The 23,627-nt window shown below is 43.7% G+C and overlaps 1 protein-coding gene across 4 annotated transcripts in view; it reads left to right on the forward strand.

The window, feature by feature from the left end:
• LOC311588919 (uncharacterized protein) overlaps positions 1-23,627 on the forward strand; it is an 85,966-nt gene that overhangs the window by 15,053 nt on the left and 47,286 nt on the right. For 3 of the 4 annotated variants that reach the window (XM_084767015.1, XM_084767013.1, XM_084767014.1), the window contains exon 9: positions 1,029-1,287. In XM_084767015.1, the coding sequence (XP_084623141.1) occupies positions 1,029-1,287 (259 nt within the window). Of the gene's footprint in view, positions 1-1,028; positions 1,422-6,067; positions 6,132-23,627 lie in introns of those variants that run through there. The other variant, XR_014776363.1, reaches the window with a different exon arrangement.

The following is a 23,627-nucleotide window of genomic DNA, read 5'->3' on the forward strand; positions in this document are numbered from 1 at the left end:
TTAGCTGTGGTTGGTTGAACTCAGCTGTTCTGCCTCAAACTCTTCTTTCAGAGGACACAGTTAATCCAGCTTCTCTGTTGGCCAGAATTGGCCTGCTTCTCCTCAAACTAGCTCAAAAATCTGCTCTGATCTTCTGGCTTCTTCTCATTTCCTGGCTCGTTCAGTCTTCACCTGAGTTCTCTGTCTGCAACCCATGTCTCTATTACTGTTCTAGTAAAACTGCTTCCTGGGCTGGAGAGATAGTTAAGAGCACTACCTGTTCTTCCAAAGTTCCTGAGTTCAATACCCAGGAACAACGTGGTAGGTCAAAACCGTCTATAATGTTATCTGGTTCCCTTCTCGTGCAAGCAGGCACATATGCAGGCAGAATGCTGTATAGAAACAACAAATTATTAAGTCTTACACAAAAACCTGCTTTGTAAATAAATTAAAAACAAAAGAAAAGAAAAATCTGGGCATGGTGGCACATGCCTTCAATCCTAGCACTCAAGAGGCACAAGCTGGGCCATCTCTAGTTCAAGGCCGCCTGGTCTACAAGGTGATTCCAGTACAGCCAAGGCTAAACAGAGAAAACTTGTCTAAAAATAAAACAAACAAAGAAACAAACAAACAAGAAAACAATAAAGAAAAACCCTGCTTTGTAAGTAGCTTCCCTTTCCTCTCTCTTCTCAGAAGGGTTTGGCTTATCCTCTTCTGTCAATTCTTTTATGCTTCGTCACCCTTTCGGCCACTAGATTGTACATCGCTTTCAAACATGGGTGCTCCGTTCTAAACTAACTTTACCTTTGTTTGGCATTAAAGGCATGCACCAGCACACCTGGGCCTAAGCTTTTCTTTATCTGATATTTGCTCTATACCAGGCTGGCCTTGAACTCAAGTCTGTTTGCCTCTGTCTCCTGCATTAAAAGAGCGTTTGTATCCCAGCCAAACCACACAGATCTACATCTTTGGATGTGATCTCTTGACGGAACAGCCATGTTCTGAGTTAACATTCCTCTACATATGATCTCTGTTTCTTCTCCTCTCAGATCCTCCCTATGATGGGGCTGGTAACCTCCAGTTTCCGATGTATCCTCAACCTCCCATGGCCTTCCTGCCTCCCAAGTACCATCCTTGGAGTTTAGGCATCCCTGCACCTTCTGGAGAGCCTCAATGGAACCCGCCACCGACGATGTCCACGGAAGACTCACTGGTTCCCAGATGGGATCCCTGGGGCCCCCACTATCCGCTGACATTTCCACCCCTACTTCCTGCCTCTGTCCCTGCAGACACCAGCCTCCAGCCATGGTGAAATTCTGACAACAACCCAGGTCTTCCATGAAGATGTCAATGAAGGAACTCGCCCTCCTCCTTGTCTTCCTCCTCCTCCTCCTGCTCCTCCTCCCTTATCTTGTCACTAATGTTGAGGGTCATAAGTACAGGTGGGCAGTGGATGTGGTACTTACTGGTTGGGGGGTCATTCCTAGCTGCCTTGGCACCTGCCCTCTGCCCTCTGTCTCCTCCAGACTCCTGACACTGTCTCCCATACTACAAGGGCAGCCTCTGTGTCCACTCAACACCTTTTCATTCCCTAGCCTTCTTGTTAAGGGACTCAGGGTCAGTGTCTCACAGCCTCCAATTCAATGCAATAGAAACTAGTCTGGAGCTTGAGATGGATCTGGGGGCTGGAGTGATGTAATGTCAATTAAAATAATATCAAAGCTAACCTAGATATTTAAGTTTCAGATACTGAATGAATGTCAAGGGACATTACCACCATTGTTTTAAAAGATTTATTTATGTAACAGTGTTTTGCCTGCACCTAACACCCGAAGGCCAGAAGAGGGCACCAGAGCTCATTATAGATGGCTATAAGCCGTTGTGTGGTTGCAGGGAACTGAACTCAGGACCTTTGGAAGAGCAGCCAGTGCTCTTAACCAATGAGCTGTCTCTCCAGATCCATTGTCACCTATTTTAACCTAATGTAGCTGTGCTAGTGATGGTTACAGCTAAAGCCCTAAAGTGGCTTTGCACACCTGTGAGGTCTTTGCTTAATTATTTGAAGTGGGAAGTTCTGTTGGTCCCTAGAGTCCACTCGGGAAGTAGAAGGCTGTCGCCAGAGACCACTCGAGGACCACAGTGTTGATGCAAAAGCACAAGGTTTATTGCTGACGTGCATCAGGGGACCTCAGCACTCACTCGAGAGGCGGAGGCACCCTGAGTCACTGTTACAGGCTACTTTTAAAGGCTAAAACTGCAAAGGTTAGGAGGGGCTGTGTGCCCTATGTTAGGATTGGCTCTGGTGGTCGCTAGGGGTGCTTGTCTAAATGTTATTGACTATTGCAGTGGTCGTTGGTCTTGGGGGCTATTCTTGGCAATGAGGGGTGTTGGGGAATTTGTAAATAGTATTTTTCTGAGATTTTTTTTTACCTTAGTTGAAATTGTTTATCTTAGTTGGCCCCCTTGATCTCAGAAACTGAAACTGGCCTTAAATTTTTCTGGGTCACTTTCCCAAGCTTGTCTGGGTCATGGTCCCAGGCTTAGGCTGAGATAGAGAGAGCCTACAATCCCCCCTTGAGGTTTTAACTGGCCTTAATCTTAAGGCATGTCCCTACTTCTGAGGGTTTGGTACTGTTGAGTTAGGATCAGAGCCTGAGTTATAGCCAAAACAGGGTACAAGGGTGAGAAGCAGAATACTCATAGTCAATCCCGTAATCAGGTAAGTCTTTGCCAGGAACCAAACGGCCTGTGGCTGACCCCCACCCATTCAGCACCTGCAGCAAACATCCTGCTTGGCCACCCACTAGGCCTGCAAGGCATCTGGCTTAGCCCCAAGAAGAGAACGATCTGACCCTGAGATAACCACAGAGACATCCTGCTTTGCCCCGAACTAGGAAACCCCCTCCCCCTGCAGATGTTCCCGGGGCCCAACCCCAGAAGATTCTGTACTTTTCCATTACCCTCCTCGCCTACCCCCGCCCTCCCTAAAGCAGGTTTAAAAAAGCCTGCCCTCACGTTCAATAAATGGCTCTTGACAAGCTACGGTTTCCTTGGGCTCTGCCTTTCTCTCGCCCGTTCTTTATTCACAGGTTGCGACCCTCCTCGGCCCCCCAATAACTGACCAGCTGGACTGGTCAAGTCTTATCTTGAGTGGATCTTGGGAGCGATGGAGCTGCCATCGTGGTGTCTCTAGAGCAGAGTCAAGAGTAGCTGGGGCAGCTTTGGCGTGAGAGGCATGAACCCAGGTGGCTATTCTGTCGAACTTCAGAGTGGTGGGTGTGGTGAGCAGGATGGTGTAAAGCCCCTCCCAGGGAGACTCGAGTCCTTGAGACTGGTGTCAATGGATGTAGACAGAGTCACCAACGTGGAAGGGATGTCCTGCTGTCTGAGAGTGGCCAGGCTTGTAAATTTCGGCCAGTGGAGCCCAAACTTGGGCTTGAACCGCCTGGAGTCTTTTAAGGTGGGCCTGTAAGTCAGTTTTGGAAGCAGAAGGTTGATAAGAATTAAGCATAGTAGACAAAGGGCATGGTCCCCCATACAGGATTTTATAGGGGGTCAGGTTAAATCGTGAGAGAGTGTTTTTGGCTCTGAATAGAGCAAAGGGTAGGAGGCGTCTCTAATCTTTTAAGCCAGTCTCAATGGTCAATTTAGTCAAGGTCTCTTTTGGAGTCCCATTTATTTTTTTACCTGTCCTGAACTTTGGGGTCTGTACATACAATGTAAATTTTTATTAGTCCCCAAGATCCTGGCCAGTCCCTGACATACCTCAGCTGTCCTGGAACTCACTCTATAGGCTAGTCTGGCCTGGAACCCACAGAAATGTGCCTGCCTCTGCCTCACAAGGGCTGGGATTAAAAGCATATGCCAACATCATCCCGCTCTGAGGCCTGTCTTGATCTCAGGGTCTTCCTGCTGTCACCTCCCAAAGTGCTGCGTTACAGGCATATGCCCATGCTTCACTGTCAATAATGCATTGATATGACTGTATTATGGATGTAGGGTCTCACTGTGTAGCCTTGGATGGCCTGGAACTTGCTATGTAGGTCAGGCTGGCTTTTGCCTTTGTCTCCTGAGTGGTGGTAGTACAAGTGGCTGGGCTTTTTAAAATCAAATAATTCCTGTTTATTGACCATGGCATCGTTCAGGAGTGGATGATAGAGAGGAATGAGTCTTTTCTTTTCTTTTTTTCAAAGATGTAGTTATTTATTATGTATACAGTGTTCTGTCTGCATGCCAGAAGAGGGCACTGAATCTCATTATAGATGGTTGTGAGCCACCAAGCAGTTGCTGGGAGTTGACCTCAGGACCTCTGGAAGAGCACACAGTGCTCCTAACCTCTGAACCATTTCTCTAGCTCCTGAGTTGTTTATTTGCTTACCCACTAACTTTATTCAGATACATTAAGGCTCCCTAGAGGATTGCACATATCAGCTATGCAGTGTGAAGGCAAGCCTGACTTGAGGCCAACAGGGCTCAGTGGGAATCTTTGTTTCTCTCTCTCTTCCTCTTTCCTTCCTTCCTTCCCTTCTTTTTATTCTTTCTTGTTCTGTTCCCTGCACACTGTGTTTTTCTATCTATCCCTGACGGCCTTGGAACTCACTCTGTAGACCAGTCTGGCCTTGAACTCAGGGATCTACCTGCCTCTGCCTGCTGAATCTAGGATTTAAAGGCATGCCCCAGTATGGACTGGCTAGAGCCCTTTCTTAAAGGAGTTGGTTCCTATATTCTCTTGTGTTGTAGTGATAAACAAAGTATGTGGGAGTAGGTTGTTTTTTTTTTTTTTTTACTATTTATTTATTTTCTATTGTTTTCTTTTTTTTTTTGAACCAGAGTCATATTTAGCCTAGGCTAGCCTCACACTTGCATAGCTGAAGATGGCCTTGAACTCCTGCCTCTTCTGCCTCTATTTCCCATGAACTGGGCTCCTGGAGTAGGCCACCACACAGGGCTCAGAATATTGTCCTTGACAGTCCAGAGCCATCTTTTCTTACTGTCTTGTGATCTAGGGTGGGAGCACGCTGTCTGCTCCAGCCACTGATAGATTCTCAAATCATCTACCTCAGGGACCGAGGACGGAGAGGCTGAAAGAGCATATTAAATATCTGTGAGAAATTAGTAAGCAGCTTTCTCACGTGAGGATGGTACATTTCTCCTCTGGACCCATCACTTTATTATCCAACTCTCTGGCTAAAGGTGATGGGGTCAGTTGACAGAGTGATGGCCTTGAATTTCAAAATGTCCTGGGTTCTATCCCTGGCACAGACTATACTGGCCCTGTCTCCAAAACTGAGTCAAAGATCAATGTCTGGGGCTGGAGATGTGGTTCAGTGGTTAAGGGCAATAACTGTTCCTGTGACGGCAAGAGTTCAATTCCCAGCACTGGCCTGGTGGCTTAGAGCCACCTGTATCACCAACTACAGGTGACCTAATGTCTCCTTCTATGCTCTATGGGCACTGCAGCCAGTGCACAGAAGCATAACTAAAAATAACAATGAAAAAATATCTGTGTGATGGCATACGTGTTATATATTAGCCCTTGGTAGGCAGAGGCAGGCACATCTTTGTGTTAGAGGGCAGCTTCCTCTACAGAGTGAATTCCAGAACAGACAGGGTTACACCGAGAAACCCTGTCTCAAAACCCAAAAACAGGGAGGCAGAGGCAGGCAGATCGCTGTGAGTTTGGGGCCAGCATGCTGTACAAAGTGAGTCCAGGACAGCCAAGGCCACAGAGAGACTCCGTCTAGAAAAAACAAAAATAAGAGGAAAAAAATCCCACAAAACAAAACAAAAGAAAAAAAACCATATAAAAATTAATTACATGTATTAAGTATATAAATTAAAGCTCCTTAAAAATGATGAAACATTTCTTTTTCTTTCTTTCTTTCTTTTTGAGCGGAGGGATTCTCAAGACAGGGTTTCTCTGTTAGCCTCGACTGTGCTGGACTTACTTTGTAGACCAGGTTAGCCTCGAACTAACAGGGATCCACCTGCCTCTGCCTCCCAAGGGCTGGGATTAAAGGAGTGTGCCACCACTGCCTAGCTTGATGAATCATTTCTTAAAAAGATTAAAACTATTCTTTCTTCTCAGGAATAATTTAAATGTTATCAAGACCTAGTGCTGAAAAATATGACAGAAAAATCAAAGGAGTTCATTTCTGAGAATATTCAAGGAGGCCATGCAAATGAGAGGAGTACCCTCCTCCCAGACCATGCCAATGATGGGTGTATCATCCAACCAGGCCATGCCAGTGACGGAGTCATCATGCAAACAGGCCAGACTAATGAGAGGAGCATCATCCAAACAGGCCATGCCAGTTATGGATGCATCATCCAGCCTAGCTGCACCAGAGAGAACAGCATCGTCCACCCAGCCTATGACAGAGAGAGGAACATTATTCAAAGAAGCCAGACCACAGAGAAGAGCATCATCCAACCAGGCCATGCCAGTTATGGATGCATCATCCAGCCAGGCCATTCCAGTGAAGGATGCATCATCCAGCCAGGCCATGCCAGTGAAGGATGCATCATCCAGCCAGGCCAGGCCAGTTATGGATGCATCATCCAGCCGGGCTACACCAGAGACAGTAGCATCATCCAGTCAGCCTAAGCCAGGGAAAGGAACATTATTCCAGGGCAAACTACAGAGAAGAGCATCATCCAAGCAGGCTAAGATAGGAAGAGGAGACCTACACAAGCTAGGGGAAGAAAGTGAGATCCCAGCACCTGGGACTTGAAGAGAGAGAGCAGGAGAGGAAGAGGATGGACAGAATCCACAGAAGAGAAGAAAGCAAGTGCCTGGGACCTTGGACGGGAGGAAGAGTAACTGATAGTGGGATAATAGATTAATTATCATGGTCAGCTTTGTGCTCAATTTTTAATGAATCATTGCCTAGATGTGTGATTATTTGGCAGATATTATGAATTAACAAATAAAGGAGGTTTTTATTAAATATATGAGTGAATGTTCATTGTTAATAGTTATTTAAAAAGTGGTTAAACATGAGGCTTGATCTGAGAAGACGTGAGTGAAAGGCCATTTCTTACCAAAAGAACTGAAGCTGAAAACCAAAATACGATTGAATCAAAAACTGTCTCCCACAGGTCTCTTTAATAGAGACACTTATTCTCACCCACAGACAAAAGGCAGCTTCCTGTGGGCACATGGGAGATAAAGGGAAAGGACTTAACACACCCAGGTTGGCTGCTGCTTGTGGCTGAACTCTCACAGAGCAATGGTGGCTCCAGAGGCAGCGTGGTTAGAAAACTGCAAGTGAGAGGCCAGAAAACTTACAAGTAGAGGTGGGGAATGAAATTTGCCATCTAAATTAAAAAATAGAGGGCTGGAGAGATGGCTCAGGGGTTAAGAGCACTGAGTGCTCTTCCAGAGGTCCAGAGTTCAATTCCCAGCAACCACATGGTGGCTCACAGCCATCTGTAATGAGATCTGGTGCCCACTTCTGACCTGCAGGTGAATCTGCACATAGAGCACTCACATACATAAAATAAATAATTAAAAAAGTAAATTAAAAAATAGAGACTGCTATGGTCTCTCTCTAAGGTGCCACGGTCCAGGACACTTGGACTTTCTCTGACTTTGTTTTGGTTGCTGTCATGGACCAGGTTGCATGATGGGTAATGGTGATCATGGTTTTCCATGCTTTCTCTACAGAAGATCAGGGAGAGAGAGGGAGAAAGCCAAGGGATGCAACACTAAGGTACAGGCAGGCAAAATGGAGGAAGGAACAAAACTCTTCCTGATAGAGAACGGAAACTTGACAGTAGCTGGAGCTCAGGGCTCTCTGGGTACAAGATGCCTGTCAGCTATTTCTGGAAAGGACCCTGCTAAATGCTGTAACAACCACTAAATTCAAAAAAGTATGGACAGGGCTGCTATGTCAGAGTACGAAATGGGACAAGTGGTCCCAAACTTAGACTTTTCTTTTGTTTCCCATTACTATGGGAAGAGTTTGTTGGAATAAAAATTTACAAGACGAAATGCAAATCTACATGCTTATATTTAAGAGTGTACATGTATATAGTAACCCCAAATAAAGCATTGCAAGCAATACTAACATCCTGGTGACATGTTTCCAAAGACTTAACTGCTTTAAAGATCCATGTTATAAAGTCACTTATGTAAAGGGCAAAAACGAAGAATCAACATAATCTTTGCGGTTTCAGTATTACTGCAAAAAATTTTCTATCCCCATTAGAATAAAACTATGCATTTGTTAATTCTAGAATAATATATAAGAGGACAATGCTATCAATGTAAAGGATTCACCAACCATGCTGTATATCCCGTGAAGTCCATACCCACTGAACATAAGCAGCAGCGATGGTCCCTAGTGTATGTCTGTGTAGCCCTGGCTGTCCTGGGCTCGCCTTGTAGACCAGGCTGGCCCTGAACTCACAGTGATGCACCTGCCTCTGCCTCCTGAGTGCTGGGATTAAAGGCGTGGGCCACCACCACCCATCTTTTTCAGGCTCTCTTAACTGTATCAAAGATACTCACCTGCTGTAGCAACCAAGTTAAACTACAAAATAAGGCCTTCTGCATGCATGTCACAAAAGTAACAGGCTTAGAATAGTAAAGCATGTTCTCCATGACTATCATTTCATGTAATCCAAGCACTACACAGAAAGTAGTTTTAACCCCAATACAAGTACCTGTTATTCCTGTTATTTTCTTTTCCCTTTCTTCTTCTTCTTTTTTGGTTTGTCTAGACAGGATTTCTCTGTGTAGCCTTGGTGGTCCTGGGCTCATTTTGTATACCAGGCTGGCCTCGAACTCACGTCGCTCCACCTGCCTCTGCCTCCCAGTGGTAATTTTTATTTTCCAGGATAAAGTAAGGATGTTCAGGAATCTTCAGCTTTTCCTACCACTCCTACCACAATCTCTAAGCCTGTACCTAGGTCAGTCACTAAAATGTTTTCAAATTATATAACTCAAATGTGAAAGAAATCCCTGCAGTGTGATTTAGGGCAAGAAAAAAAGTGGACTTGGCACAGACATGCTAATAGGGTAACAAGGCTTCCCTAAACATAACTTCATCCTGCATATAGAATCCAAATCTGCCAACCACCTGTGGCAGGTAAGCGGCCACAGCAACAGTGTCATTAGCACAAAGGGAAAGCTGAAACTCTGAAATATGTATTACCCTCAGCTGCAGAGTTTGTAAAAGATGTATTCTAAAATCCATGGGTTTGCCGGACATGATGGCACATGCCTTTAATCCCAGCATAGGGATGCAGAGGCAGCACATGAGCTTAAAAGTCGAGGCCAGGCCAAAAAACAAAACAAAACAAAAAACAAACGAACGAACGAACAAACAAAAAATCCCCCCCCCCCCCCGACACACACATACACAAAAGATAGGCAAGCTGGTGCACGTCTTTAATCCCAGCACTGCCAGCACTGGGGAGGCAGGGGCAGAGGTTCACTGTGAGTTCAAGGCCAACCTGGTCTACAAATCCACTCCAGGACAGCCAAGGCTACACAGAGAAACCCTGTCTCGAAAACCAAAAATATCTAATGGGGCTGGAGAGATGATGGCTCAGTGGTTAAGAGCACTGTCTGCTCTTCCACAGGTCCTGAGTTCAATTCCCAGCAAGCACATGGCGGCTCACACCCACCTATCCTGGGATCTGATGCCCTCTTCTGGCATGCAGGTGTACATGCACATAGAATTGATGAGCAAGGGAATGGAAACTGTGCTCAGAAGCCTGGCTGTGACAGGAAGCAGAGCTGGAGGAGCTGGTGTAGGCAATTACACCTCCTGCATTCAGTTCCATGGTGCTTGGTGGGGCACTGACTAAGGTGAGGTGTCAGGATGCTTTAGAAGCCTGCTTCTCCCTTTAAACCTGAGACACTATCATGGGGAACAGGTGGTGCTCATGCCTAGCACAAAGAGACAGAAGGAATTATGGAGGTTACAAAATACATGCCAACCTATGTTAGGTCCCCAAACACAAAGGCTATGAAGGAAAAACTGCCCATTCCATATGGGGAAAAGGGAAGGATGAAATTAGCCACAACAAAGATAAAAACCCATGTACAAGATGCCTAGAGATGCTTAGAGGGGTTTAAAATTGATTCTTTAAGGTAGTGCCTTTTCTATTGCTCTGGCCAGCCAGCTTATCCCTTTAGACCTGAGGAAATCTCATGTGGGACAGGTAGCAGCTTGTCCTAATGCGACAGCTGCCACAGAGCCCAGAGGAGGACTTTTGGGTTTTGGTTTGGTTTCAATATGATAATGATTGTATGTTCATTGGTCATGGTAATATTATACATCATTTTTGACTGAGGTCAAATGAAACAGCCCTAGGAAGAAGAGAGACTGCTAAAGTAAATCAGTCTATATTTAATGACTTCAAACTACAGAACACGCACATAACTTACATTGCTGAACCGACTACATGGAAATAGCTCTGAGACTGGCTTTACATCTTTCACATCTCCTATATTATTAATTGTAGTACTGTATATTACATGTGAGAAAATACATGTTTTCAGAACCAGACACTGATGATGCTGGATCTGACCTGACCAGATTCATCCTGCAAAATGCTGAGACACTGACTCAAAAGTTCCATCCTCAACTGCTGCGGTTACTGTCCCTCACCACAGCCTGCTCATTCCCAGGAGAGCTGAGAAGAAAGCTGCTGATGTCAGTTGGTCCAGCATTTTAGACTGTTCCAAACAAGACTTCTATTAAGCGTCAGTGTTCTCAACATTTACAGACTTGACTACAAACACTATTGCTATCTTACTTAGCCAATGTTTTTAAGTTTATTTAGGCTCCCCAAAAGGCATTCCTGGTCCAAAAATTATTGAGAAGCAACCTTGAAAGCAATGACCCATTTCCCTTAAGGGAGATAGGGTTGGTTTTTGGTTGTTTCCTTGGGATATAGAAGCTCATGGTCGTTTATTGTATGGATGTGTAATAATATAAATGTACATGTAAAAAAGTAAACAGTTTCCTTAAATTGAGTTGTGGTGGTTTAAATAAGCAAGGTCCTTCCAGGCTCAGGCATTTGCATACCTGGTCCCCAATTAGGGAGTTTTGGGGAGGTGGAATGGCCTTGCTGCAGGAAGTGCATCAAGGAGGGCAGGTTTTGAGGGCTAAAAGCATCTCCCCACATCCAGTTCCCTGTTGTGCCTTGTAGTTGAAGATGAGATTTCTCTGCTTCCTGCTCTAGGTACTGGCTGTTGTTTCTAACAACCACTGTGGCTCTCCCTCTAGAACCATAAGCCAAAACAAACACTTCCTTCTGTAAAAAAAAATGCAGTTTATTGTCATTTGGAGATGGTTATAAGGGTTTTTATTTGGTTTGGTTTGGTTTTTTGGTTTTTTGAGACAAAGACTCTCTGTGTAGCCTTGGCTGTCCTAGACTAACTTGGTAGACCAGGCTGGCCTGGAACTCATAGTGATCTACCTGCCTCTGCCTCCCGAGTGCTGGGATTAAAGGGCATTGCTTATAAGTCATCAATGGTTTTGTTCAGAGAGAAAAAAAAAAGGTTAGATCCAGGGATATCTCTCTTCTGTCTATCTTTTTTTAAAAGGTACTGAGATAGAGCTTGAAAACACAAAAGGAGCATATAGAAGTATCTTATAGGAATAATAAGACCAAAAGTAGAATATTTTATCTATTCTTCAACTTAGGGGTGTTCTTATATTAAATAAGATTATTTTAATACATAGGTATAAATTTTGATGTATTGATACAATTAAAGGTTACTTTGTTACACACACACACACATACGCACACACACACACACACACACACACACACACACACACACACACACACAGAGGAAGGGAGGGAGAGAGAGACAGAGAGAGAGAGAGAACAATCTGGTATGTGCTATTGTGCCCATACAACTCAGGGATTGTACAAGGTTTCCTTCCAGTATTTTTAAAGTTTCAATTACCATCTGTTTAGGATAAGTAAATAATGCAAGTTAATTGACCAACTCGTGGTCAAATATTTAGTCTAATTTAGCACAGGACTATACATCTTAGGAAAAAAGGGATATGATTCTATTGATAGATAATGTAAAAATTGATAAGTTGGTGATTTTCTAAACCCCATAGACCTACAGAAAATGGCCATCACATAGACACATTTGTGAAAATGGGGATGGCTATGCCAAAAACGTTGATAAGTATCTTTCACTGTGGTGCCTGACTGAGGCAGAGTCTGTGATGACCTACAGACACATCCATAGCTTCGGAGAAAGACCTCAAAATTCAGAGCTGTAATTTTTCTATGAGGGAAGTTCCCAGAATGCTCCCCTTCCGCATTCTCCATGCTGAGTTTGCAAGATGCCTGCATCTAGGAAACAAACCTGCCCCAATTAAATGCTTTGACCAGAATTGCCTTGGTCGTGGTGTGTCTTCACAGCCATAGAAGACTCACTAAGACACTTGCCTTTGGGCTGGAGAGATGGCTCAAAGGTTAAGAGCACTGGCTGCTCTTCCAGAGGTCCTGAGTTCAATTCCCACCAACCACATGGTGGCTCCCAGCCTTCTATAATGAGATCTTGTGCCCTCTTCTGGAGTACAGGCCTATATGCAGGCAGAACACTGTACATAAATTACCTTCTATTAATGTCTCCTCTGCTGAGACTAAAGTAGAGTCTCCAGCATAGTAGGCTGGGTATACTATAATGGAGATATAATGCCAGCCCCTCACAGGTTCTCTATCACTGAGCCACAAGCCCAACTCCTCACTGGGGATTCTAGGTAGGGGCTCCCCCACTGAGCCATGTCCCTTTCTCCTCACTGGGGGAGTCTAGGGAGGTGCTGTGCCACTGAATTACGCCCCCAGGCTATCATTGTGGGATCTAGGAAAACCCTCTGCACCTGAGCCATGATCCCAATCACCAGCTGATATTCCTGCAAGGAGTTGGTTTTTGAGTAGCCTCTCATTTACAGCTGCTACCAGAGGTGTCACACACTAAACATCCCTGTTCAAAAAGGGGAAATAGGTCCACGTGAGTCTCCATAGAGCATGCAAGAAGAGATGTCTATATGGATAAGCAGGCACTAGCAGATCATGCTGATAAGTGTCTGAGACCCATAGATTTCCGTTTTTCTCCAGGAGGGATTGGCCTTACTCCTTCATCTGAGCTTGGTGGTTGTATTTCTAACTCCCCTGCATCAGGGAGTTAGCTGGACAGGAAATGCAGTTCTGGAAGCCAGGGACTGGGAAGTCTTTCCAGGTAATGACTGCTCTGGATGGAAACTGGTTAAATCATCCCATGCAAACACATGAGAATACTGATGGAAAGAAAACAAGATGAGCAGGTATCTATGCGGAAAACTGACACACAGACCAAAAAGAAAGAGTACAGAAAAATATTGCTACTTAGTAGAGGCACACCTGTATAAAATGTGGGGGATTCATAACCTAGCCTATCCTACTGTAGTTTGGGGGAACAAAACATTTCTGGGAGTTCCAGCACAACAGCATACTAGGCTCTACCACTGTCTCTAGACACTAAATAGAGGTGAAACATGGTAGGATTTGACACAGACACACTGGGCAGGCTGAGTGTAAGAGTGGAAACTCATCCTTTGGGTCTCAACATTGTTGTTCTAAAGGTGTGTGTGTGTGTGTGTACACTTAGGTGTGTGTATCAGCCATTGATTAGGCAAGGTGTATTTGCTTGAGGGGAAAAGCAGTTTCTCAGGAGATGGCCTTTCTTTCTTTAGTTCTGGGGTTGTTTGGGATCTGCTTTCTTTTTTTTTTTAATATTTATTTATTTATTATGTATACAGTGTCCTGCCTGCATGTACACTTGCATGCCGGAAGAGGGCACCAGATCTCATTGTGGATGGTTGTGAGCCACCATGTGGTTGCTGGGAATTGAATTCATGACCTCAGTGCTCTTAACCACTGAGCCATCTCTCCAGTCCCTGGGACCTACTTTCAAGGCTCTGCTGTTCCACAAAGTCACAGTGACTTCAGGCTCATGACAAGGACTGGCGATTTGCTAGTGCCATTTGGAGAACTGTGTAGTGAGACCCTGTTTCAGGAAGCCTAACACTTGTCAGGTGATGGTGGTGGAAGCCTTTAATGCCAGCACTCAAGAGGAAGAGTCAGGGAGACCTCTGTGAGTTTGAGGCCAGCCTGGTCTACAGAGCCAATTCTAGGACATCCAGAATTACACAGCGACCCTCTGCTTTAAAAAAAAAAAAGCCCAAACAAACAACCAAAACATGTTGTTTTGGGTGACATGTGTAGAGCCTACAGCTATGTAAGAAGGCTCTGATTTGGATCCAATCATCCATATGGTGGCTCACGGTTCCTTGTAAATTCAATCCCAGGGTATCCTATGCCCTCCGTGGGCACCAGAAAACAGGACATGACAGAGATTCAGATACACATAAAAAATAGCAGCTGGTGGGAGCTGTTGTAGCTTTAGCCTGAGGTGAGTTATCATGGGCCTCAGTTTTCCCAAGTAAAGAGTTCTCTTGGGGCCCCTGTGGCTGTGCCCACTAGATTGCCTCCCCACCTCAGTAACAGCTGCCCGGTGTCCACAGGCGTTGGGGGAAGCATTCTGAATTCCACCATCATTTCTGTCTTTGGGATATTAGTTGCTATGGCCAAAATTTGTACCAAAGGGTCCTCACATGGCTGTGTTCAAGGCTGCAGAGGCAGTCCCCTGCATCTTCCTGCTGCCTGTGGCTGAGTTCATGGGAGACAGGACTGTGTGAAACCAGATCTCATTTCTGGAAACATAAATTATCTGGGCACCTGCCCAGCTACTTGATAAGCGGATAAATACATATGTGTCTCTGTGTGTGTACATATGTATGTATGTATGTATGTATGTATGCATGTATGTTTGTGGTTTTTAAAAAATAGAGTCTCATATATGACTGGCCTGGAACTCCATATGTAGACCAATCCCACTTGGAATACAGAGAGAGTCCTCTGCATCTGCCTCTCAAGTGCTGGGATTAGAGGTGAGTTCGAGGCCAGCCTGGTCTACAAAGTGATTCCAGGACAGCCAGTGCTACCGAGGGAAACCCTGTCTCAAAAAAACAAAAACAAAAACAAACAAATAAACAAACAAAACAAGAAAGGATCCCTGCAGTGCCTGGCTGTCAGGGTTAATTTAAAAACAGGGTAGCATGCAGCAGGCTGGCTTCAAACATTCAGTGTTGGTGAAGCTGGCCTGAAACTAGTTCTTCTACCTCCACCTGCGCGATCCTGGGATTACAGGCTGACACCACTGTGCCTCATTTTGTAAGTTTGTTTTAACTCTTGTTGGAGCTCAGGTGAGTTGTATTTTAGTGGCTCCCACTTTCACTGTATGAAGTAACACCTGAAGTCCTAGGTATTGACTTCATTTTGAAAAACAGATTTTTTTTTGGCTTAGAGTGTTTTTTTTTTTTTTGGCTTCACCATGTCATGAGCCTCTTAAATTCATTTTTTTTCTCCCCCTGAGGCATTGTCTCTGTTTGTAGCCTTGGCTGTCCTGGAATTCAATTTGTAGACCAGGCTGGCCTTCAACTCACAATGACCCAGGTGCCTCTGCCTCCTTGAGTGCTGGGGTTAAAGGCATGTGCCACCATGCCTCCTGCTTGCTGGATAGGATTTTTCTTCCCACCTCAGGGTCCTAGGTAAAGAAACAGATTTTTTTTTGTACAGAGTGCACTGAAAAGGATTATTCCTTCTGGATTAGGGAGATTTTAGGCAGGGGCCTGATGATCGAGATATAATTTTGTTTAAATTGCAAGTCTTGGGGTTTCGAAGTACAGGACTGATCCAGTAATAAACCACAGAGAGACACGATGTCAGGTGAGTGCGAGGCAGGAGCCAGGCTTGGGTGCAACAACTGCGACTGGTCCAAGATGAGAAAGGTCCAAATTCTCTCGGGATTCCACAGCGAGATCCCATGGGGCCACAGATTTCTTTCTCCCCCGTCCTCCAAAACTTGTGGTAATGTGTTGCCATTTTCTGTTCCTTTTGCCTACTGTGTAAGGATTGCATTGCTGAGCCATGCTGCAGGCAACTTTCCATCATTTTAACTAACTTCCAGTATGTGTCTGTTTTGGGGAATTTCATATATTCCTGGAGACCAGATGAGGGTGAGGAGTCCTTGAGTCAGAAGTCTTGGGTGCTGGACCCACACTAAACTTTGCAAGAACAGGATGAGATCTATACTGGTGCTCTTAGAGCTAAGGTTGTGAACTGGCGCCTGTGGGTGCTGGGAGAAGAATTGGGGTCCACTGTAAGAGCAGCAAGGGCTCTTAAAGCACTCCCAAGGCAAGGGACGCAAGTTGGAAGCCAGCCCAGTCTACAGAGCTAGTTCTAGGACAGGCAGGGCGACACAAAGACACTCTATCCAAACAAGCAAACACACCTTCCCCCTCCTGCATCACAATTAAAAAAACAATTGTAATAGCTATTGGTCTATATTAATTATACAAAATAATGTGTTTGATGGTTTTTATACACATTGGATCATAATTTCTCCTTAATTAAAATATCCAAGACACCTTCCACCTCTATCTATTGGTGCTTTTGTCTTTTTCTTTTTTCTTTCTTTTTTTCTGTCTTTCTTTCTTTCTCTTTTTTTGATGTGGGGAAAAAACCTCTATGTAGCCCTGAGTGTCCTGGTACTTGTTCTGCAGACCAGGCTGGCCTCAAACTCCGATAGATTCACCTGCCTCTGCTTACTGAGTTCTGGGATTAACAGTATGGGCCACAATGCCCTGCAATGTTATTATTATTATTGTTAGTTTACCTCTCTCAGAGGAGAAGAATGTGAGGTTAGTGAGTCTGGCTCACTGATGTACATCTAGGCTGATTCCACCTCTTGGTAGATGTGAATAAGGCCACAGTCAACATGGGTGCTCAGGTAACTGTCTGGCCTTCTGATTTCAATGTTTATAGATGTATGCTGAGTGGTGATAATTGTAATTTTACATTCTGAGGAATATCCAGGGTGGTGTCTGTAGCGGTCGCACCGTTTTCCATGTCCACTGCTGCTTTATGAGTAACTTTCCCGCCGACCCTCACCAGCGTGTTTTCTTCCTTCCTACCTTGTATCCCTCCCTTCCTTCTTTCCTACCTTCATCCTCCCTCCCTCCCTCACTCCTTTCCTTCCTTCATCCTCCCTCCCTTCTTTCTTTCTTTTAGATTATCAGCTGGGTGTGGTGGCACACATATTTAATTACAGTGCCTGGGAGGCAGAGCTAGGAGAATTTGTACGAGTTCCATGTCAGCCAGAACTACAGTGAGTAGTTACACAGAACTCACAATATCTGTCTGCCTCTGGCTCCAGAGGGAGGTGATTAAAGCTGTCTACCATGGCCACAGGCTGGGCAAGTTGGGTTTTCTAGTGCTCTAGTAATTGAGCAAAAAATAAAACCCTCATAGGTGTGCCCAGTTGCTTGGGTTTTAGTTGATTCTACATGTAATCAAGTGGGCAATGAACAGTATCATTACATTTCTGCATAGGAGTGTTTGCCTGCATCTCTGTGCACCACATATGTGATGTGTCCAAGGAGGTCAGAAAGGGCATCAGATCCAATGCACACAGAGTCATGGATGGTTCTGAGACACTTGTCGGTGCTGGGAAGCAAACTGGGGTCCTCTGCAAGAGCAGCAAAGAGCTCAGTTGGTAGGGTGTTTGCTTCTCTTGGGGGGACCTGAATTTGGTTATTTTTAACTATGTTAGCATGAATGTGTGTGCAAAGTGTGTGTGAGAGTACAGTGCATTTGGAGGCTGAAAAAGGCAGGCACGCACTGTCAGGGCTGTGAACTGAATTCCGGTCCTCCTACAAGGACGGTAGGTATTGTTAAACACTGTTAAGCCATGTGTCCATCCCTTTCTTGTCTTTATTTGCATTTTCCTGATGGCTGTAGATGTTCAATACTTTTTTTCTTTTTTTATTAAATTATTCTTGTTACATCTCAATGGTTATCCCATCCCTTGTATCCTCCCATTCTTCCCTCCCTCCCATTTCCCCTTATTCCCCTCCCCATGACTGTTCATGAGGGGGATTACCTCCCCCTGTATATGCTCATAGGATATTAAGTCTCCTCTTGGTAACCTGCTGTCCTTCCTCTGAGTGCCACCAGGTCTCCCCCTCCAGGGGACATGGTCAAATGTGAGGCACCAGAGTACGTGAGAAAGTAATATCCCACTCTCCTCTCAACTGTGGAGAATGTTCTGACCATTGGCTAGATCTGGGTAGGGGTTTAAAGTTTACCGCCTGTATTGTCCTTGGCTGGTGCCTTAGTTTGAGTGGGCCCCCTGGCCCAAATCGGCCTATCATAATGTTCTACTTGTAGGTTTCTAGGATCCTCTGGATCCTTCAACTTTGCCATTCTCCCATGCTTCTCTCATCTAGAGTTTCAATAGGATGTCCTCCCCTCTGTCCCAGTTTCCTGGTTAGTGAAGACTTCCTTGGACATGCCCCTTGGGCTAGTATGCAGATATAAGTGAGTATATACCATTTGACTCTTTCTGCTTCTGGGTTAACTCACTCATTAGGATCATTTCTAGTTCAATCCATTTGTCCACAAATTTTGGGAATTCTTTGTTTTTAATAGCTGAGTAGTATTCCATAGTGTAAATGTACCACAGTTTCTTTCTTTTTTAATTTATTATTATTTTTTATATTAATTTATTCATATTGCGTCTCAATTGTTAGCCCATCCCTTGTATCCTCCCATTCCTCCTTTCCTCCCGCTTCCCCCCTACTCCCCTCCCCTATGTCTGTGACTGAGGGGGACCTCCTCCCCCTATATATGCTCTTAGGGTATGGAATCTCTTCTTGGTAACTTGCTATCCTTCCTCTGAGTTCCACCAGGCCTCCCCATCCAGGGGATGTGGTCAGAAATGGGGTACCAGAGTTCGTGTGAGAGTCAGATCTCCTTTTCCACTTAACTGTGGAGAATGTCCTGTCCATCAGCTAATCTGGGTAGGGTTCGAAATTTACTGCCTATAATTTCCTTGTCTGGTGCCATAGTTTGAGGAGGACCCCAGGGCCCAGATCCGCCTGTCATACAGTTCCTCTTGTAGTTTTCCAGGACCCTCTGGATCCTTCTATTTCCCCATTCTCCCACGCTTCTCTCACGTAAAGTTTCAATAGGATGTCCTCCCCTCTGAACCACTTTCCCAGTAGGTAAAGTTTTCATGGGGACATACCCCTTGGACTAGTGTCTCGATATAAATGAGTATATACCATTTAACTCGTTTTGCTTCTGGGTGAACTCACTCATTATGATCATTTCTAGTTCAATCTATTTGCCCACAAATTTCAGAAATTCCTTGTTTTTAATAGTTGAGTAGTATTCAATAGTGTAAATGTATCACAGTTTCTTTATGCATTCTTCTACTGAGGGAAACTTAGGCTGTTTCCATGTTCTGGCTATTATGAATAAGGCTGCTATGAACATGGTTGTGCATATGTCCCTATTGTATGCTGGAGCATCTTCTGGGTATATTCCAAGGAGTGGAATAGCTGGGTTTTGCGGAAGCCCTATTCCCAGTTTTCTGAGATAGCACCAGATAGATTTCCAAAGTGGCTGTACTAATTTGCATTCCCACCAGCAATGAAGGAGTGTTCTTCTCTCTCCACATCTTCACCAGCATGTGATGTCGCTTGAATTTTTCATCTTAGCCATTCTGATGGGTGTAAGATGGAATCTCAGCGTTGTTTTGATTTGCATTTCCCTGATGACTAAGGAGGTTGAACATTACTTTAAGTGTTTCTCAGCCATTTGATATTCCTCTGTTGAGAATTCTCTGTTTAGTTCCAAGCCCCATTTTGCAATTGGGTTATTTGGTTTGGTGGTGTTTAATTTCTTGAGGTTTTTTAAAAAATATATTTTGGATATTAGACCTTTGTCAGATGTAGGGTTGGTGAAGATCTTTTTCCAGTCTGTAGGCTGTTGCTTTGTTCTCTTGACAGTGTCTCCTGCCTTACAGAAGTTTCTCAGCCTCATGAGGTCCCATTTATTAATTGTGGAGCTCAAGGCCTGGGCTGTTGGTGTTCTGTTCAGGAAGTTGTCTCCTGTGCCAATGTGTTCCAGGCTCTTCCCCACTTTTTCTTCTATCTGACTTAGTGTCTCTAGTTTCATGTTGAGGTCTTCAGTCTACTTGGATTTAAATTTTGTGCAAAGTGAGAAATATGGGTCCAGTTGCATTTTTTTACACATAAACATCCAGTTAGACCAGCACCATTTGTTGAAGATGCTATCCTTTTTCCATTGAATGGATTTGGCTTCTTTGTCAAAAATCAAGTGACCATATGTGTGTGGATTCATATCTGGGTCTTTGGTTCAATTCCACTGATCAACCAACCTGTTGCTGTGCCAGTAACATGCTGTTTGAATTACTGATGCTTTATAGTACACCTTGAAATCAGGTATGGAGACTCCTCTGGAGGACCTTTTATTGTACAAAATTGTTTTAGCTATTCTGGGTTTTTTCTTTTTCCATATGAAGTTCAGAATTGAACGTTCGATTTCTGTAAAAAATTGTGTAGGTATTTTGATAGGGATTGCATTGAATCTGTAGATTGCTTTTGGTAGGATGGCCATTTTTACTATGTTAATTCTCCCGATCCATGAGCAAGGAAGATCACTCCATCGTCTCATGTCATCTTCAATCTCTTTCTTCAGAGTTTTGAAATTTTTTTCAAACAAGTCCTTCACTTGCTTGGTTAGAGTAACTCCTAAATACTTTATATTGCCTGTGGCTAATGTGAAGGGTGTGGTTTTCCTAATTTCTTCCTCTGCAAGCTTGTCATGTGTGTATAGGAAGGCTACAGACTTTATTGAGTTAATTTTGTATCCAGCCAATTTGCTGAAGGTGTTTATCAGCTGTAGGAGTTCTCTGGTGGAATTTTGAGGGTCACTTATGTAGACTATCATATAATCTGCAAATAGGGATAATTTGACTTCTCCTTTCCCATTTGGATCCCCTTGATCTCCTTTTGTTGTCTTATTGCTCTGGCTAGAACTTCAAGTACTATATTGAAGAGATATGAAGAGAGTGGACAGCCTTGCCTTGTTCCTGATTTTAGAGGAATTTCCTTGAGTATCTCACCATTTAATTTGATTTTGGCTATTGGCTTGCTGTATATAGCCTTCATTATGTTGAGGAAAGTGCCTTGTATCCTCAGTCTCTCCAAAACTTTAAACATGAATGGGTGTTGGATTTTATCAAATGCTTTCTCTGCATCTAAGGAGATGATTGTGTGGTTTTTTTATTTTCAGTTTGTTTATATGGTGGATTCCATTGATGGATTTCGGTATATTAAGCCATCCCTGCATGCCTGGAATAAAGCCTACTTGATCATGGTGAATGATATCTTTGATATGTTCTTGTATTCGTTTTGCAAGTATTTTATTGAGTATTTTTGCATCAATGTTCATAAGAGAAATTGGTCTGAAATTCTCTTTCTTTGTTGGGTCTTTGTGAGATTTAGGTATCAATGTGACTATGGCCTCATAGAATGAATTTGGTAATGTTCCATCCCTTTCTATCTTTTGGAGCAGCTTGAAGAGTATCAGTATTTGCTTGCCCTTGAAGGTCTGGTAGAATTCTGCACTCAAACCATCTGGCCCTGGGCTTTTTTTGGTTGGGAGACTATCAATGATTTCTTCTATTTCTGTAGGGGAAATGGGACTATTTAGCTTGTTTATCTGTCCTTAACTCAATTTTGGCAAGTGAAATTGATCAAGAAAATTGTCCATTTTCCTTAGATTTTCACATTTTGTGGCATATATGCCTTCAAAGTAGGATCTTATGATTCTTTGTATTTCTTCAGTGTCTGTTGTTATGTCTCCCTTTTCATTTCTGATTTTGTTGATTTGGATAGTGTCCCTCTGCCTTTTAGTTAGTTTGGCTAATGGTCTGTCTATCTCGTTAATTTTCTCAAAGAACCAGCTCTTGGTTTTGTTGATTCTTTGGACTGTTTTCTTAGTTTCTAATTTGTAAATTTCAGCCCTGAGTTTGATTATTTCCAGACGTCTACTCCTTTTGGGCGTTTCAGCTTCTTTTTTTTTCTAGGGCTTCCAGTTGTGTTGTTAAGATGCTTATGTATGATGTTTCCAATTTCTTTTTAAAGGCACTTAGTGCTATGAATTTTCCTCTTAGTACTGCTTTCTTTTTTTTTTTTTGAGACAAGGTTTCTCTGTGTAGCCTTGGCTGTCCTAGACTCCCTATGTAGACCAGGCTGGCCTCGAACTCACAGCGATCCGCCTGCCTCTGCCTCCCGAGTGCTGGGATTAAAGGCGTGCGCCACCACGCCCGGCCTAGTACTGCTTTCAATGTATCCCACAAATCTGGGTATGTTGTTCTCTCATTTTCATTGAATTTCTGGAACTCCTTGATTTCTTTATTTCTTCCCTGACCCAGGTGTCATTTAACAGAGTGTTGTTTAGTTTCCACGTAGGTGTAGGCTTTTGTTATTTCTGTTGTTGTTGAATTGCAGCCTAAGACCATGGTGATGTGATAGGATACAAGGTATTATTTCAATCTTCTTGTATCTGTTGAGGCTTGCTTTGTGACCTACGATGTGATCAATTTTGGAGAAGGTTCCATAGGGTGCAGAGAAGAAGGTATATTCCTTCTTGTTTGGGTGAAAGGTTCTATAGATATCTGTTAGATTCATTTGATTCATGGCATTGGTTAATGATGTTATTTCTTGGCTTAGTTTCTGCTTCAATGACCTATCCTTCAGTGAGAGTGGGGTGTTGAAGTCTCCTACTATTATTGTGTAGGGGTCAATGTGTGGTTTAAGCTTCATTAGGAGATCTTTTACAAATGTGGGTGCCCTTGTATTGGGTGCATAGATGTTCAGAATTGTGATGTTGTCTTGGTTGACTTTACCTTTGATGAGTATGAAGTGTCCGTCCTCATCCCTTTTGATTAATTTGGTTGAAAATCTATTTTGTTCGATACTAAAATGGCTACGCCCGCTTGCTTCTTGTGAACATTTGCTTGGAATATTTTTTCTAAACTTTTGCCCTGAGGTAATTCCTATCGTTCTGGGTGAGATGTGTTTCTTGGATGCAGAAGAATGTTGGATCTTGTTTATGCATCCATTCAGTTAATCTTTGTCTTTTTATTGGAGAATTGAGACCATTGATGTTGAGAGATATTAATGACCGGTGACTGTTAAGAGTCTTAATTTTGATGTTGGTTCCAGTTGAGCGTTTGTGTAGTTGTGGTTTTGCTATGGTATAGTTATCTATTTCCTGAGTAGTTTTGGTTGTAGCTTGTTCCTTTGGCATGGAATTTTCCTTCTAGTACCTTCTGTAAAGCTGGATTCGTGGATAGGTACTGTTTGAATTTGTTTTTGTCATGGAACATTTTGTTTTCTCCATCAATGGTTATTGATAGTTTTGCTGGGTAAAGTAGTCTGGCCTGGCATCTGTGGTCTCTTAGGGTTTGCAAGATCTCTGTCCAGGCCCTTCTGGCTTTTATGGTCTCTGCTGAGAAGTCGGGTGTAATTCTTATAGGTTTGCCATTAAATGTTATTTGGTCCTTTCCCCTTGCAGCTTTTAATATTTTTCTTTGTTCTGTATGTTTTGTGTTTTGATTATTATGTGACGGGCAGTTTTTCTTTTCTGGTCTATTCTATTTGTTGTTCTCTAGGCCTCTTGTA

The sequence above is a fragment of the Acomys minous genome (genome assembly GCF_964271855.1).
Source record: "Acomys minous genome assembly, chromosome: 18".
Classification (NCBI taxonomy): domain Eukaryota; kingdom Metazoa; phylum Chordata; class Mammalia; order Rodentia; family Muridae; genus Acomys; species Acomys minous.